This window comes from Anser anser (genome assembly GCF_964211835.1).
Source record: "Anser anser genome assembly, chromosome: 5".
Classification (NCBI taxonomy): Eukaryota; Metazoa; Chordata; class Aves; order Anseriformes; family Anatidae; genus Anser; species Anser anser.
The window spans coordinates 65,295,976-65,314,319 of NC_139725.1; the positions used below are offsets into that span (position 1 = coordinate 65,295,976).

An 18,344-nucleotide genomic window follows, 5' to 3' on the forward strand; every position below is an offset into this window, starting at 1 on the left:
GTCCACCTGTATTCCTCCTGAAAGCTGAATGCTGCTGCACACGGCAGGGTCACGGGGCTTGGCCTGGGGAATTTCATTGCCACTACATCTTACACTGACGTAGTTTGCCCCTCAAAAAGAAATATATCATTTTCAGGAAGCCCTCAGGAAATTTTCTGCCCAAATGTTTTTTTCTAAGGTATATGTGTGATGGTGGGGAAGATAAATAGCCCTCATGCCTTCAGTCCTCTGTCGAAGTGCCGCTGAGCCTTGTGCTGCCCGTGCCTCACCCGGTGCCTGACTGCCCAGCCTGGCCGGCCGCACTCCCCCGGGGCTGGGTGACCCCATTTTGGTGAGGTGCTGCCCTCCCCTCCTGCAGCACCTCCAGGTTTGACTCCACAAGCCAAGGAGGATGAAAGTGAAGCAAGTCTTGGATCAACTACTTAGGCCTTCTGAATTAAATGGAGCAAGATGTTCTGCTAAGGTACGGTAGCATTTAGCTTCTCGGGTCACAGAAGAACTTTTGGAATTTACCCATGATAAACGTGGATATTTATAAAAGAAATCTTGAAGAGAATTTGGGACCTGCTGCTCACATGGGATGTTTCTCTTTCGTCAACAGGATCACGATGGTAAAGTTTTCTTGGGAGTGCTACAACCCCTGATTGTTTGTATGTGGTGGGATGTGCGCCCGGGTGCAAATGGCCTTGCCTGAGCCCCTGGTCCAAACTGCTCCTCTCAGCAGCAGTGGGAAGGATCGGGCTCTTCAAGAGTGCAAGGAGTTCATCCTTCTGCAGACAGGGAGCACGGTTAGGTGGGTCGCACTCACCTGCCTTTCCCTGCTGTTGCGGCCCCAGCCTGCGTTAACCTGCGCGCGGTGCCGGCGCGGCCTGGAAAAAGCCTCCGTGCGACAGCCTGTTAGCGTAAATGGCAGCTCAGCGTGTCGTGGATGGCATTTCCCTGCTTTTTTAATAACTCTACAGTAACTCTTATACTTAACAATTAGACACCTGGGTCTAAGAAGAGGAGTAATTTATGGTGCTTATACTTTTATGGAGTATTTAGAAGCAAAACAGCTGTTTATAGGCAATCTGCACTACCGCTGCTACTTGGCATGGCTTGCACCCTCCAGTGGGTTCAGCGAAGCAAGCATCGCTTCAGCTTAACTCTGTGTTGGAGAGATGGCAGCGTGCAAATGCAGGATTTGTTGTGGGGAGCTTAGGGGCATTAAGGAAAGAAGCAGTTTATTAACAGCACCTGGAGATCACCTTCCTGCTGGATAATTTATTCTGTAGCAGGAGCTCGGCTGGGTGGACAAGCCCCAAGGAGGCATGCTTTGCTGAAGGGTTCGTTTGCTACTTCTGGGAATTGGGGGTTAGCTTTTTAGTAAGCAGCTCTCCAGAATAGACGAGACTTAAACCAGAGCTGGAGAGTCTTACAGCGCTGGTCCCTTATTGAAATTTTTGCTGAAAATGGGCTTCTGGAGACGTTGAGTAGAAGTATGGAGTTAGCAGCACTGGCATGTAAACATCTCAAGGAAATCACTTCATAAAAGAGAGGCGGGGTATTTTTGTTCCTTTTTTGAAAGAAAGGACAGCTCTGGGCATGTGACAACACTGCCCCTTTAAACACAGGAATTGCAAACTGCATCCTAAAGCTTCTTCAGTGGGTGCCATTTGAAATTCAGCCTACGTTTCCCCCCGTGCCTCTCCTTCAGTGTGTGCTGTTATCCACAGTATCTTCTTCCTTACTTGAGGAAATACTCCAGGGTGTCAATCATTTGGGAATAGCAAATGTTGAGCTTTAATAACCTACTTGAGGCTGTCCTCGGTGTGGAGATCAGCAAGGGGCTTGGAGTCCAATCAAAAGCATTCAACCACACCTGATTCTCATCTGCTTGTGATACGGGTGATTTGGTGATGACCTGATTTTTACAAGTATAGTCATTATTTTCTGGGCTAGACCGTCATTGAATTTAGCTTTTTAAATGAGCCATTATGCATTAGGTATGGGCAGCGTAGATAATAAAAAGCAGCTGAAAGTGATGATGTGTTTAGGGTTAATCAGTTAACTGGGATCTTCTGGAACCAAGCAGTGACCTTCCTTATTGCTTTTTTATGGGTTTTGTGGATAGGGAACACAGGCAAAATGCATAAGCCATCTTAAAATTACTTCTTTGGAAGTCTGGTCTAGAATATTAAGGAGTACGGGTGTTTTACAGGAAACATTAGCTTTGTTTGCATGACCACTTGATCTCTTACTTTGGTTAAAAAAATAAAAAAGGAACACTGTTATCAACATTTCTAATTTTGTTAAATAACATATATGAAAAATACTAGCCACGTGCTTGGGCTATGATTCTATTTATTTCCATAACTTAATTAAGGAGGAACTCAACACAAGCTGTCACCTTGAGGAAAGTCAATGCTAGTCAAAAACACTTTTTTCATAGGGTTGCTTTTTTAACCCTTATAACTCAATGAAATCGGTATCTTGAAACTAAACTTTGGAATAATTCACCTGGCTGTGCATGTGAATTAACCCTTTATTAAAATGCATCCAGTGATACCTCTAAGTGCTGCTGCTTCAGCCTTTCCGCAAAGTGTTCTGTCGCCACCCTCACCTCCCACTCTTGAAGTTGTCAGTGGCTATACTTGCTCGTGCTACCGCACTCTCTCTCTCCTTAAACAGAAAAAGCTGAAGGAAACCTGAAATCCCATTGAAAATAATGCAACAGCTTCGTGAAGGTTCCGCTGCAGCCCATTGGTGTTTGCTGGACATTTTTAAGGCTAATTACTATTCTCAAAGATTTTAAGCACATTTTTTGTTAGTTAATAGAGGAAAAATAAATCTAAAATACCTGATTAATTCTATGATTAGCTGATCTATTACTCAAAAGTATATCCAGGTCTGTATTTCTTTATTTTCAAGGATCTCTTGCAGATGGTCCCACAGAAAACTTCGGACATGGTACTGAGCAGCATGCATGTAGATGATTAGCTTTGGGCATGGGGCTCAGATAGGATGATCACCAGGGATGCCTTCCAGCCTCAACTATTGTTTCTGACTTAACGCAGAGTATATATTGCACTTTGTAATCTATTATAAACTAGATTGAGCTGTAGATTGAGAAAAATGTGAGCTATCTTTAGAGATTTAAAATGATACCACGTGAAGCAAAGATCTTGTTGCTGTTTTTATACTGGATCAACAGCTTTCCTGTGTCTTTCTCTTCACCGATTACTCTGATCTCTCCAATTTCCTTGAATGGGAGGAAAATGAAAGGGCTGAGATACAGGGCAGAGCAGAATAATGAAAGCCAAACTCAGGTCACTTCTGCGAGGTACCCAAAAAATGTTATTCACAGCAGATCAAAGGGATTATAGATAGCCTCCTGTCTTACACGTCTTGCATGTAGTAACATCAGCGGATCACACCTTAAGCAGCTGATGGACCAGATCCCCTGATTTTTGCATGGCATCAGAGAGGATCAGTCCTGTGACCTGGAGGGCTGGTGGGAGCATGACGTGTGCTATTCAGAGAGACAGACCATCTCTCAGGTTCAGCCATGGAAATAAGAGGAATTGACATCGTGGCTTTCCATCTTCCCAGACATGTAATCACGCAGTACATCCATTGTCCGTGTAAGTGGAATGGGTGAAAGAAATAACTTTATAGTGCCTGCGTCCTTCCTGTCCTGAACAGGCAGAGATTGGGCATGCTAATGAAAATTTTCATTAAGTTTGATTCAGGAGTAAGTGAATGGAACTTGCTAAGTTCTAACTTGTCCTGGTTCCAGTTAGGACAGAGTTAAGTAGCTCATAGTAGCTGGTAGGGTGCTATGTTTTGGATTAGGATGAGAAGAGCGCTGATAACATGCTGATGTTTTAATTGTTGCAGAGCAGTGCTTACACCAGGCCAAGGACTTTTCGGCTTCTTGCTCTGTCCTGCCAGCGAGCAGGCTGGGGGTGCAGCAGGAGCTGGGAGGGGACAGACCCAGGACAGCTGACCCAAACTGGCCAAAGGGGTATTCCATACCATCTGACGTCATGCTAAACGATATATAGGGGTGGCTGGCCGGGGTGGGGGGGCCGGCTGCTCGGGAATAGGCTGGGCATCGGTCAGCGGGTGGTGAGCAATTGCATTGTGCATCACTTGTTTTCTTACACATTATTATTGTTAATACTATTATCATTATCACTATTATTATTATTATTGTTATTATTATATTCCTTATATTCCTTATATTTTTATATTCCTGTCTTAATAAACTGTCTTTATCTCAACTCACCGGCTTCACTTTCCCGTTTCTCTCCCCCATCCCAGAGAGGGAGGGGGGAGGGTGAGCGAACGGCTGTGTGGTGTTTAGCTGCCAGCCGGGTTAAACCACAACATAACTGTAAACCTCTTCCATGTACTGTACTTGCCTGTCAGGCACCTTTGCAAGCCTCCATGTGAAGCGTTTGCTCCCTCCTGGCCTGCACCCTGCCTGGGCTTTATGTAAGCCTGGCTGAAGTCACATGCAGAAAGCCCTAATAAAGATGCAATTGCTGTCTTCTTACCCAAAGGAGGCAGAGCAGAGCTGGAGCTGCTGCAATTACTGTTGTTGTCACTGTACCCTTATCATCCGTGCTGGGGTGGTGGCACAGAGGAAGACAAATTAGGGCAGCACACCTTTTTCAAGGTAACCAGGCTGCTTCTGCTGAACTCACCATTTAAGGGAGCTCATGGCACGTGGAAATTGTTGCCTTGTGTGCTCAGGTGCAGCTCACCTTGCTCATCGAAGTGACCCTCTGGTTGTGTTAATTTGCCTGTTTCTGGTTCTGTGGGGTCAGAGCTCCCGGCCTGGTGTTTCGGTTGTGTGTGTACAAACCGATACCAAACGGTGGTGGTAGAGATAACAGCTGTAAGGAGAGCATGAATACAGATCTTTTTTCTTCAGCTTCAGTGAAGTCATTTGTCAACCACAAGGTCATTCCCTTTGGTTTCAAAACTCTTGCAAGGAAAAACTCAATTTCATTTTCTGAATGATCTTTGGCTAATTAGTATTGACTGGGTAGCTACATGTTAACAGACCAGCGTAGCTGGAGCTGCTAATGTCTGAGCTTGGACTTGTCCCTCTTTTTTTTTTTTTTCTTTTTCTTTTTTCCTCTCTCTTTGAGCTATAAATGCACTTTGAAAGGATTAACATTCTTGGGAAGCTGTTTAGTAAATACTGCAAGCTGTTACAAACTGAGAAAAAATGGTTAAATATCAAATTTACCATCCTATGACTAGTCAAGCAGTCAAACATCTCAGAATAAGGTTCCAGATAAGTACTGGTTGGAATATAAGTTTTTCCTTAGTTTAAATCTCCATCCTCCGGTCTAATTTGCTTTACATGTGCCCATTTCCATGGGACATTAGCTGTTCCATGGCAGTTTCATAGCAAGGAACCACCTAATCTTTTATTCTCCCTTTGAAATTCTAGAATAATCTGGAAAAAAAGCCACAGGGTTTGTAGAGAGCAGCTGAAGACCCCTAAAGTTAGTTTGTCTTTGGCCAATATTAGTTTGGTAGGGCATCCCTGAAAGTCCCTTCCAACAGCTCATAGTTAAGTGATGGCACTCGGATCGATTTAGGCTCCGGTGCTGCTGGGGGTTTGTGTTGCACCACGGTAACCTTCCCTCTCATTGCCCTGCTCTCCTGCAGCTTTGGATTTCTGTTCTGCGGCGTCCAGAAAAACGAACCCCTTGGTGCAAGGGAGGAACCCTTGATACTATTGTGCGTGTTTTTTCTTTTTCTTTGCAAATCATAACTAAAACACTGAACAGCACAACTATTATCTTGATTTTCAGCTTTTTTATTTTGTTTAAAAAGATCGATCCTGGCTTTATAGAAGAATTTCCTATTCATCAAGTGAGTCCTAGTCTGTTCTGTAAACTCTGCAACGTTTGCACTGAACCTCTTGCTGTCTGTTCAACTCCTGGCGAGTGACAGAACAGCTTGGACCCAAAGCCTTGTCTCCCTCCCCTTCTCCGTAGCGTTTTACAATGCTGCCACTGCCCAGGAATGGAGCACCAAAGTCACGATTTTCTTCATCAGCTTTAACAGCTGTGCAATAACTGCAAGGCTGCTGATGTGGCATAGCTTTGGGATATTTATGTACGTATTCCCTGGAAGAAATGAGATTCTCTTCGGGTCCATCCTGCACAAGTGCTGTGGCATTTCGGTGCTTCCCAGGACCGCGCTGAGGGATGTGACTGCCACGTGCAGTCTGCCTGCAGATCACCTGCACCAAATCAGCTGTCTGCAAGCCAGGGCTTGCTCTGCCACACCTTCATTTGCAATCATTCCCTTACTAGAAGGCTCTGGTTTTAAGTGGCTGTGGATCTTGACTATAAATATGCTGCACTATTTGAATCTGCGGTTTGCTATCCTGAGCAGTGTGCTCGTTATCCAGAATTACAAACTGTTTCTTTTGTGTCTACTTGTTCCTTACAAAGTGAAGGATACAGGAAGGCATAAACCAAGAAGCAATAAGAACAAACATTCAAAATTATCAGATAATTCTATTAAAATTACAGCAATTTCAATAAAAGCAAGTGTAGCAGAAAGGAAATGCAAGGGGGGGAGCCTTTGGCTCCACAGAAGGTCTCTCAAACCCTCCTATTACCATTTGTCATTAGTCTGATTGCATCCCAGAGTGTTCCTGATACTTCTTTTTTTTTTTTTTTCTCTCCAGCAAATAACATATTTATCATGGGCTATTTACATGTTTGTAAGTGTAGGACTGCTGCCTGTTTACAGAAATTCAAACAAGCCTCACCAAACAAAATAGTGAGTGTGGTTCAATGGCAGGGCAGAAACTTGGTTTGTGGAAGCTCCCTGGGCAGCCAGCAGGAGCAGCTCAGAGTGCTAACCACTGATGCTTGCAAGTGATGTGGAAGATGTTGGTGCTGGTTTGTGCTGAGAACTTTGCGTGGCATTAGGGAAACCTCAGCAGGGATGGAAACGCGACCTCGAGGGACAGGCGCTGCAGCAGCTGAAGGCCCCAGGAGCCCCAGGCACTCATCAGAGAGCAAAACCGACTGCAGGGCAGTAACGGTAATATTAATTCATTTGTTGATTTAAAAGCACGTGGTGTCATTAGGGCTCACTGGCTGCAAACCCATTTGTGCCACAGCATCTGCCAAACGCTGCCGCGTGTGCCCCTGCAACGGCCGCGGAGGCGCGGAGCGCTGCGGTCTGCTGCAGGTGGCCGTGCCAGGCACCTGCTCCTCGGAGCCCACGTCAGGGAGAAAGGGCCCTACCTCATCCACCCAGAGCATCCGTGTTAGTGAGACGGGGCTAGCTGGTGGCAGCTTAACCAAAATAAACTCTTCAGGATAAATGACTGGAGGCTGAAAATGCTCCAGCTGCTGAGAGCTTTCTCATGATCCTGCCTGCACCTTGCCATTGCTTGCCCTCATCAGTTCATTGTAGGGCCCTTCTGAAATGTGGGATCGTTTGCAACAAGAGTCAGAGGCTGAGCGCTGTGGAGAGCTCCTGGCCTGGGCTGTCACCTGGTGCCAGCCTGCCTGGGACGAGGCTGGCTGACCAGAGCCGAGCTTTGGCCGGAGCTGAAGCCGATGTTGCATCGTGCTTTTGTCTGCGCTTCTGTTGAAGGTTTTGCTGGATTAGGGATGCTCTGAAAGGGGCAGTTTGTAAAAGATGCAGAAGTTGGATTATTTCTCAGTTAGGTTAACATGTGTACATGCACACGATCGTGCCGGTTATTGGTGAACGCTGCCGTGAGAATAATAAATTTTAGTTCTGTTACAGCACTGCCGCTATTCAGTTTGAGGATGTTTCAGCACAGAGAACCTACAGACGTAGTTTTAATTAAAAAGAGATAATTGACAGAAGAGGACAGATGGAAAACAAAGAATCACAGGAGCGGTGCTGGTCAGGTAGGAGCAGGAGTGGCCGCAGCACGCCCACCTGCCTTGCTATTTCTGTGTGTGCCCAAAGACACGGACCTCTTGCAGTAAACACGCTATTATAGCTGACTAATATGTACTGACAACCTTGCTTGTGAAAATTAAGAAGTGGAGATTAAATAATCATGCATGCAGGAATGGAAATGCAAAATTTATATTAGGATCAGCCAAGGAAGATTTATATTTTCATGTTTAGCTCATTTCAATGATGTTTAATTAGCCCTGAATAGCTGCTGAGGAAGTACCTTGCGGAATTTGTTCAATATAATAATCCCGGCATCAGTATTTTTGAACCACGGAAAAAAAGCTTACAGTTAATTAGAGTATTAATTCTGTAGCATTACCTAGCTGCGTATGCAGATTTTGTTTTATTTTCATCCTTGAAAAAATCTAGCGAGAGTGCTGAAAGGTTATTTGAATGCCTTTTATGCTATTCCTTTTCTAAATTAAAACTGTCTCTAACACATGATAATAGCTGTAGTTAGATCAGTCTGAGATAAGTACATGTCAGATGAGGTTCAAGATAATTGATGCTGTAAATATCCCTCGAGTGGAAAGATAGACCACATTAATGGCTTGAACGTTCAGTCTGTTTGCAGGAATCTGATTTGAGACTTAATAGAAATAGGCTGAGATTATACAAAGCGCTGAGTTTATGGCTTACGATGTCTTTCAAATTCGCTATTGCTATCTGTAAGTATTCTCCCTCTGCCAACTGCATGCATCTGGAAACTTCCCTGATGTATGGTTTCTTTTGTAAGCTCCTCCTCTGGAGAGTGAGGTTTTGTTGCTGTTCTAAAAAACCATAATGTGGGTTGTTCTGTTATTACCAGAAATCTGCTCCTTTGTTTAATTTCTTTTACCTAAGGAGCAAAATGTGTGGAGGAAAGCTCGCCCTTGGGAAGCTGTCCTGGGGAGTCGGCACCTGCAAGGTGACCAGGAGAGCTGCAGGAGGCACCTGAGCAGCTCCAGGTCCTCCACCTGCATAACCATGAATTATTTTGTATAAAAAGGGTAGCAAAACTAACGAATGAAAAAGCTTGGTTTCCTGCAGATCTGCGTCCTTCCTCCCCACACCTCCATCTCCATTCCCTTTCTCTAGGAAACGCTGTTCCCCGTGGACTCCCCACGAGCTCCCTAACGATGGGCTGTGCAGAGGGCACCCATGGGTGCCTGGCTCCATGCCAGCTGGCCATGCCAAGCTCACGGTGAGGTGTTTCTCTCAGCTACTCCGAGCCTTGCTCCACTGCCTGCTTCTCCCTATGTGCCTACCCCAATATTATGAAACATGCTGGAGGTTAATTATCTTTGGGATCTCAATCCCCACTCGAAATTTTGCTCAAAGAGGCTAAAAAGCTCAGAAGGTTTCAGGGAAAGGAGGTTTGGCAGATGGGCAGTCAAATGCAATTACCTCAGGAAGCAAATCTTAGCACCTCTTTGGGATTCAGCTGCATTTACATACGGTAATAACGTTTCGGTATTAATTTTTGCTGATGATGCAAAATTGATGGGCATCCTCAGTATGGAAAGAAGAAGACGTGGACTAGATGATCTCCTAAGGTCCCTCCCGAGGTGGATGGGATTTTTGCATGTACTCCTATAGCGGACAGGCTCTGGTGTTTCTTTCAAGTCATTGAAAAGGCTCCTCTTGTCTGGAGTCAGTTGTGGGCTCTAAACATTCTGGGCAGGTTCCTCTCCCTCTTCCTCTTTGCTGTAGGTTTGTTTGATTTGCCTCCAAGGATATTTTCCTGTGCCCTCCTTTCTTCATCATCCACTTCCCACTATTTATTTCCTCCAGTCCTGCTTTTCTTTTTTTTTTTTTTTATTTCTCTTCTCCTAAAATGCGTGTTTTGTGTTCTGTTCAAATAAAAATGGAAAAAAATGTAGGGTTGTCTTTAAGAATAGAGATTGCAAGGAAGTATGCAGAGCACTGCTGAGATTCCTAAACCGATGTTTTTTATGATAAAGAGTTTAAGGCTGGAAAATAAATGTGAACCTCAGAAGAGGTTCCCACATATGCAGTGGGAACAAAATGACACTTCTGTTACATAGGTATGAACTGTCAGATATTTATAATTCTTTGGTTTAGCAAAATGGTTCTGTACCTGTTTCAGAACATATGAAATCCAGAGGAAGGCAGTAAAAGAGCAGTGGAGTATTACCAGGAGCCCCCGCTTTCCAAGGGGCTGCTATTTGCACTCAGTGCTTCCAGGATGCAGTTTTTAACAGAGAGGTAAACTTTGTGAGTGGTCTCTGAAAGAGTTTTTCTAAAGCTGGCAGCTGGACATGGATGCAGTCTAGAACTAGACCCTCCTAGCCCAGTTGATATTTATTACTTAAACAAATTTTAGCTTCCTTTCTTCAAAATAATGAAGGCACAAGCATTAATTCATTTTGAGATTATGCAGCCAATAATTACTTAACATATTAAAAAGTCATATTTGTGACAATTACTCCTAGTAATGGGTCATGCATGTCAGGAGGCCTTTAGCTTGAGCGTCTGTTTCTCCTGGCCTGGTTGGTAAATTGCTTTTTCTTCCATAATCTTCTGTTTCTTTAAAGGTATAGAGAGAATTAAAAAGCAAGGTTTCCTCTTTTAAAAACCAAATGGTTATTGCAGTTTTCCATCTCGAGCAATTGTATGTATTGGATACGAATTTGTGCTCCTTGGAGCAAAGTGTCCAACTCATGTTTATATGTTGCTCCAACTATGTTTATAGTTGAATCTTTGTTCAAAAAAAGGAAGGTTAATCACTGGGAAGCTAAAAATCTTGTAGCAGTCATACTTTATGAGTTCTTACGTAACTGATTTCCTGTTATCTACCTGTGCTTTCAATCCTTGTAGTGTAAGGGTGGCTTTAGCTCTTGTTTCTTACGTGCTTTGTGTGTGCATTTGGTTCATCAGCATCTTCCCCAGCCATGTCCTGCAGGATGGGGAACCGAATTTTGCCGACACGTGGGGATGGTCTAATGCAAGGGGAATGAAAGGATAGTGTAAATAACTCAATTTGTTGATTCAAACATGCTTGATTTAATAAAAATGTTAAGTAAATTTAAAAATTTACTTTTTATAAGTAAAATGTTTGTAAGTTTTATACTTGTTTTTATAAGTACAAGGTCTTGATTATTTTCCGTACTGAATTTGGGCTTCCTTCTGTTTACAGCTCTTGCTGCTTGTTTTATATCTTACCAGTAGCCAAAAGAGCTCTTTTGTGCCTGCTGTTTTCCCACCAAGAGATGCTTACATCCTATAATAAAATTACCATTCAGTCTTCTTCCTGATAAATACATCTGTCTCTTTACATCTTTTACTGGAAGCCAAAGTAATGGGTACTTTCTCCAGTTCATAGGTACTTTTCTGCTGCTTTTCTCTTTGCCCTTTTATTTCTTAATGTTTCTTAGGATGGCTGACACCTGATTAGGATCCTGTTCTCAGGTCACCAATTCTCTATACAAAAGAAAATTGTATCCCTACATCTTCCTGCATGCAGTGAACCCAGCAGTCCCATCTATTTCAGGACTGTGCTGAGTGCGTACGTTTACTAGGTTTGATTCTTCTCACAGACCGTGCCAGGGTACAGTCTTGCAGTATTAGCCTTTATTATGGGTTCCTAGATGTATATTCTTCCATGTGAGCATCCCACTCTCATTATTTGCAAAAGCCACCAATCTTTATTTTGTGTAGGTCTGTGCATGTAGAAATTCAGTTTTGTAGCTGATGTTGCTTGTTTTCTGCTGCTTGTGCTAGAAATGCAAAACCCTCAGTGCCGATGTATCTGCTGTCCAGGGACTCCAGTGGTAATTTTGTCTCATAAATGCTGTACATTGGCTCAGTTTGGGGTCCTTGGATAAACAAAACCGGTGCTGCATTCTTGCAGGGCTGTGCATGCCATCCGTCTAGGGTCATCTGCACATGCTGGCATAAACAGTTCATCCAGCGGGCGTAGTTTATGCAAGTTTCATTGAGGTATATTTTTAATTTCATCAGAAGAATAACGTGTTTTCTCTATAAGACTCCATTAGCTAGTGTTCATTATATTTTTCCTCTCGGGTCCTTCGTGGCTGGACTCCAACCCTCAGCAGAGCATGGCAAGCAGAAATGGTCTCAGGCTGTGCAGGGTGCTGCTGACTGCTAAGGTCATTCTGTGTCTTGTTGTGTTGGAGGATGTTAGCACCCTTCCAGTCTTCTAGCATGTGTTTGATCTTCTCAAAATGCTATTGGAAGTCGATGTAAGCTCATCGGGGGTCTGCCAAGGTCACACTCTGTGTCTTTTTGGAGCAAGCAAGGAGGCTTGGCTTTCTTAGAGACTCTGGCCTTGTAAATGATGCTCACTTCCACTGTCGTAACTCTGCTGCACACGTAGTACAGCAATGCAGATGTGTAAGAAATCTCTTTTAAGGGGCTGGGGAAGGAAAAAATATCTCATGCAGAGCTCCGGGTAACTGAGCTCCCCTGTTTCTGGCATCCCGCCAGCTTGTTTGGAGCTCTGCTACCTGCTAATGGATGGCACGCACGACAGTTCATTACTCTTGCCACAAGTACGCAGGAATATACCCATTTGGTGCATTTTATGCATTTCCTGAGTCAGGTGTAACTGCTTTATATCATACAGTACTACCTAACACCACAAGCCTGAATACTTATTGATAAGTACTGATATGTTAGGTCAAAGAGGCTAAAGTAAGGAAAATAGGGGGAAGAACTTCATATTTTTATATTTCAGAATAACTTACAAGTTAGGCAGGTGGAATATATGCATCACTGTTGCCTCCTCTATGGGTGTCTTGATGAAGCAGTTTCAATCAGTTTACCAGATGCGTGTTTTATTTATTATTATCTTGACTTCCAAATATCGCTTGCTTTGAAGACCTGAAGACAAAGGCTGCTAATTAACAAATGAAATCAGCAAGCTGTGTAGTCCCAGCAGCTGAAAAAAGATGGAATAGCAAATACAGGCTGTGATCCCGCTCCCATGGCTGTCCGTGTGAAACTCCCTGGAGCTCAGGGGAGGGCTGCAGGAGATGGTTGGTCTGCGTTTCCTGCCCACAGCCAGAACGATGCCTCCAGTGCTGTACAATTCGGCATGCAATGGACATCAACAGCAGCTGCCACACTTCTGTGCACCTTCTACACCAAGGTCTCTGACAGTTGTGCTGCAATTCCTTGTGTGTTGAGATTAGGCCTATTCTGAAGGTTTTATTCTGGGTTTTCGGTTTACTTGAGAGCTCAAGAATGCATGAAGGGAATTTTTCCGGTACATCGTTGAGCATGCATTTGCCATCTGGGCTTCAGAAAGAGTTTGGTTCAATTCAAAGATTAAAGACTGAAAAATTGAACCTAATGGTGGCATAAACCTCTGTGGAAAACATACTTCTGTAATTATTTTCATTTTGATTAATAGACTTTAACTGCGTAACACCCATGAGTTCAGTTTAATATGCAGAATTATTAGTCAGTTAACTCTTTATAAATTGATCAACCCCAAATGAAAACTTTAAGATTTTTTTTCCTTGTCAAGCACTTCAAAAATTCACCATGTTGAGCTTTCCAATGCTAAATCTTTCTCAGCTGCGTTAAGATCTCTGTCTCCGCCATGAACTCCTCTCTTTCCCAGGCAAATTGTGAGCAATATCTGAAGTCAATAGCTCCCCTACCTGACTGCAGAAGCCCTGATTGTTCAAATGCTTGTAGCGAAGAATGAACACCCACAGATACTTACACATATGCACAGAGATTTAAACAATGTATTCTAGCCTATATTTGGAAATTTAAATATCAATTAGTAACAATTCAGTTGGACATTGAAGCTGGAGTTCTGGAGAGCTCCGACAAGTGGGCATTAATGCCACCGGGATCAGGTGACTTTAAAATAGCCCAAAGGCTATGAATTTGGCAGTTACCTGCCTCCATTGTAATAACTCCACAGAATGCCTTGGCAGTATTATAAAAAGCGTATTTTGTATTGTGTTTGCAGCTCTCACACTGTCTGAGCAAAATACAGTCTTATATAACAACCTCCTAAAACATTCGTCTAACCCTGCACAGCAACAGGGCAGGCAGTTGAACGATCAGTGAAATCTCACAACAATTGCAAGCATTATTTTGTCTCCTATTAGTGCTTCTTTTGCTGTGATGCAGCTGTCAAGATCTTTCCAGCACTGCTGATGGAAAAATCAGTCATGTTCTGCAGTGCAAATTCTGTATTAATTGACCATTATGAAATGCTTTGGCAGAGGGCTTGCTACATTTGCGTTTCCAACTTCAACTTCTTTCAGCTTTCTTTACACTCCTGTCAAAGTCCATCCCCTGCCGTACTACAGGGCCATGTGGAAAGAGGGTACCTGCTTTAGGTACCAGAGGGGGTTAGTTCACATCAGCATGCACCCATTGCAAGAGAGCAGACAGCATGAGGAAGCGATGGCATTGCATCTCTTGGTATCTCAGAGTGATTTAGGTTGGAAAGGACCTCCAGTCCAACCCCCTACTCAAACCGGGGCCAACTCTGGGGCCAGTCAAGCTTCAAATGCCTCCATGGACGGGTACCCACAGTGTCTCTGGAGCCATGTCCAAGCACTTGTGTGATTGCACAGGGAATTTGCCTTCCCAGAACAGTTGAGGTTGGAAGGGACCTCCAACATCATCTAGTCCAACCCCCCTGCTCAAGCAGGGTCACCTAGAGCATGTTACTCAGGATCACATCCAGGTGGGTTTTGAGTATCTCCAAAGAAGGAGACTCCACAACCTCTCTGGGCAGCCTGCTCCAGTGCTCCGTCACCTGAACCATGAAGAACTTCTTCCTTCTTACAGCGATGAAACCTCCTGTGGTTCAGTTTGTACCCGTTGTCCCTTGTGCTATCAGTGGCCACCACTGAGAAGAGTTTGGCCCCGTCCTCTTAACATTGTCCCGTCAGGTAATTGTAGAGATTGATAAGATCCCCTCTCCATCTCCTCTTCTCTAGGTTAAACAGGCCCTGCTCACTTAGTCTTTCCTCACAGGACACATGCTCTAATCCTATAATCGTCTTCATGGCTCTGTGCTGGACCCTCTCGAGAAGTTCTACGTCCCTCTTGTACCGGGGAGCCCACAGCTTTCACTTACAACCAGGAAGAGTTTCTCTTGGTGCAACTTACACCCCTTGGCTCATCATTTTTCTTTCTGCTCTGCACCTCTAAGAGGAATTTATCTGCTCTGGTCGTGTCGCAGTAGTCAGTCAAAGACAGACTTTAGATCACTTTTTCACCTTTCCTTTTTGAGCCTGGCCAAACGCAGATCCTCAGCCTCTGTTTGTATGTCAGCTGCTTCAGCCCCCAGTTGTCTTGGCGGCCTCCTCTGCGCTCACTCTCGTATGTCCGTGTCTTCTTCTTTGTAGAGATAGTCAAGTCCTAGACACATTGCTCAGGACATTGTCCCACAGGTGTGCATGGGAGGGCAGGATCACTTCCCTGGACATGCTGCTCTCTTGCTGTTGCAGCCTGGGAGGTGGCCGGCCTTCATGGGTGTAGAGACACCCACATCAGCTTTTCCACCAGGACCTCCCGGCCTCTTCTGCAGAGCTGTTTTCCGTCCAGTCAGCCTCATCCTGCCGTGTGTTGAGGTGTGGATTGCAGCCTTGCACTGTCAGGCTTCACAGCCACCTTGAAAACCCCATGTTTAGGCTTTAAGTGACTCAGTCTGTCTAGTCCCGAGTAACTTCATCAAAATGACACCGAGTCAAGACTTGAACCTCTGCATATTTCATCTAGGAGGATGCACCTTCATCTGAGGGGGAGAGATTCAAGGAGCTGTTCCACGGCTTAGGGCTGGAAGCCCTTTGCTAGCCACCATCCTTGTTTGGGGCATAAGGAGGTGCTTTAATAAGCAGACACTGCAAAGCATTCATGCGTGAAATGTTCTGTTGTTCATCAAAACGTAGGGAACAGGTGTTTGGGCCTAGGAATTGAAGCAAGCTAATTTCCTTCTTTGTATTTTCTATTGCATGAGTAGAAGATGGCGTTTCAGCAATCCCTTCCCTTTTTCTAATGCTACTGTGATTTAAAATAACCTTTAAAACAAAAATGAAATCTCATTAGAAAATGCCATCCTAATTTGGAACAACAGTTTCATAATTTGTTTCTGTGATGTTAACTAAAATGTTTTGTAGGGTAGAATGAACGTAACATTTACTTAAAATCCATACACCACTATAAGGTATTATTACTTGAATTATTCCAAATTTTGGAACATGTTTTGTTTCTAATTAATCAAGAGACTCTCAGGCTTTGTTCTTGTTATGCAAATTAAAATGTAAGCCTCTAAAGAATAATTTTAAGTGCAGACTGTTTTTCAATGTGGACATTTGAAACATGCTAATCTCTTCAAATTGTTAATGATGGGCTTCCTTTATTAATCTTTTTTTTTTGTCTACCAGACCTCTAATTTTTCAAAACTATCAAAAATCTGAATGTTAAAAGAGCTGCTGCACTGATGGCCTGTCTGGCACAATATCCTCTGGTGGTTACGGTTGCGTTCAGCTGGCACTTGGGGAAAGGACGTGGGAGCAAAATGCAGGTGATGCTTCCACCCCAACAACTGCCCTTGTTTTCAGCACCGTTGAAAAGGGACGGAGGGGTGGGTGCCTTCAGTCATGGCAGCGGTCCCGTTGGCGCTGGTGGTTATAAGGGTTGAGCACCCTGGTTCTGCATTTTGCTGAATTGTAGCCTCAAGTAAACCTGGTGAATTATACTTGGATAGGCACTCACCTGTATCCACCCTTGCAGAAATAGGGTTGCATTTGTGGATGAGTAATTAGTTAAGAACTGCTTAAGGTGTTACGTAGCCTTTATTTTGAGGAAAAAGCGCTGCTGAGGAGGTTCTGCAGGTGTTCCAGTCGAGGCTGAGTTGCACGTGGAAACACGCCGTAGCTGTGTGCCTGCAGGTGGGCTTGGTCCTCCTCTGTGGGTAATGGCACCGGTGCTGTGCTGTAACTGCTGGCTTTGGGCAGCAATCTGCGTTGGCTGCCAGCTTGCTGGGCGGCGGAACTCCTCCCGAAAGCTCGGTGAGGATCTGCTGACCCTGTTGGTTGGGGCCAAGTGTTTTTAGCTGGTGATGACAGCCATTGTTGTTGTTGCTTTTTTTTCTTCTTGGGTGTAATCATTCCTTCAAACAAAGCTCATCGTAAACAACAGTAAACCCCCGCAAACAGGAATTTACTTGTTCCTGGTGGAATAAAACCCAAATTAATTCATTAAGTGTACTCACATTCCAAGGGCTATCTCTATTTCTTCCCTATTTAAGATGAATGAGTTCTGTTGTGGGGATCTAATTTTCTCTGTGATGAAGCAGTGGGAGTAATTATATGATATCTGTATTTTAATCAAGAGAAGTGTGTTCCAAAGCCTAGGATGAATTTACCTGCCTGAAGTTAAATGCATGTAACTGAAAGAAGGGAATGTGCGTTAAATTACTGTATTAAATTGCTGCTTTAAAGGAAAACAGATGCGTTCACATGATCGACATTCCAGTGGATCCTACCATTAGGATGCAAATGAGCCTGACTATTTATTACCAAAGCTTGATAAACTATTTTTTTTCTAAGAGATGTTTAAATTAAAATCATACATAAAAAATCAGTAGTGGGGATGAAAACTAGGTGAAACCTAAATATTAATGGAAACATGTCAGAAATATGATTGATACTATCATAGTATCACGTGTATTGTAATAAGCCAGGGTGGTGAACAAAGATCCAGTTTTGCTAGGTGCTGTACGGATGAAAACAAACTCTAAAACTGGATTCTGCTCAGGAAGTTTTCAAACGTACATTTATGGGTTTTAGAGCTGCACTGCTTCTATTTTGCCATGACTTGTGTACAGGGCGGTACATGTGCTTCCCTGCTCACCGCTGGTGAATGGTAAGGATCGCGGTGTTGGTGGAGCCTGACTTTATCTCCGTTGTTTCTTCTGCCTCTCCAGATTTGGATGACCCGATAGTGACAGTCCACCAGAGCATCGGGGAAGCGAAGGAGCAGTTTTACTATGAGAGAACTGTGTTTCTCAGGTGCGTTGCCAACTCCAATCCGCCTGTTCGGTACAGCTGGAGACGCGGCCAGGAGGTACTGCTGCAAGGCTCTGATAAAGGAGTTGAGATCTACGAGCCCTTCTTTACACAGGTAGGAAATGAAGTTACAGTATTTATCCCTCCTTCAAGTGCTTGCACCAGGGACTTTGTAACTGGACGTAGAGCTTGTCTGTCTGCACATCTCTGCTGGGTTCGCGGGGTGCTTGGTGGGCATGCCCTCCAGAGAACCACAGCCTGGCACATCCACCCATGTAGTTTTTAAAGAGCTACTAATATAAAAGATGTCTTTTTATTTTTTGATAAAGAAATTTGGAAGTAGGAAGCTATGGGAAGATGCACAGTGAG

The 18,344-nt window shown here is 44.0% G+C and overlaps 1 protein-coding gene across 4 annotated transcripts in view; it reads left to right on the plus strand.

Moving 5' to 3' along the window:
* MDGA2 (MAM domain containing glycosylphosphatidylinositol anchor 2) overlaps nucleotides 1–18,344 on the plus strand; it is a 332,288-nt gene that overhangs the window by 142,479 nt on the left and 171,465 nt on the right. For 2 of the 4 annotated variants that reach the window (XM_083839870.1, XM_083839871.1), the window contains one exon: nucleotides 17,894–18,090. In XM_083839870.1, the coding sequence (XP_083695996.1) occupies nucleotides 17,894–18,090 (197 nt within the window). Of the gene's footprint in view, nucleotides 1–4,074; nucleotides 4,111–16,346; nucleotides 16,490–17,893; nucleotides 18,091–18,344 lie in introns of those variants that run through there. The other 2 variants (XM_083839873.1, XM_083839872.1) reach the window with 2 other exon arrangements.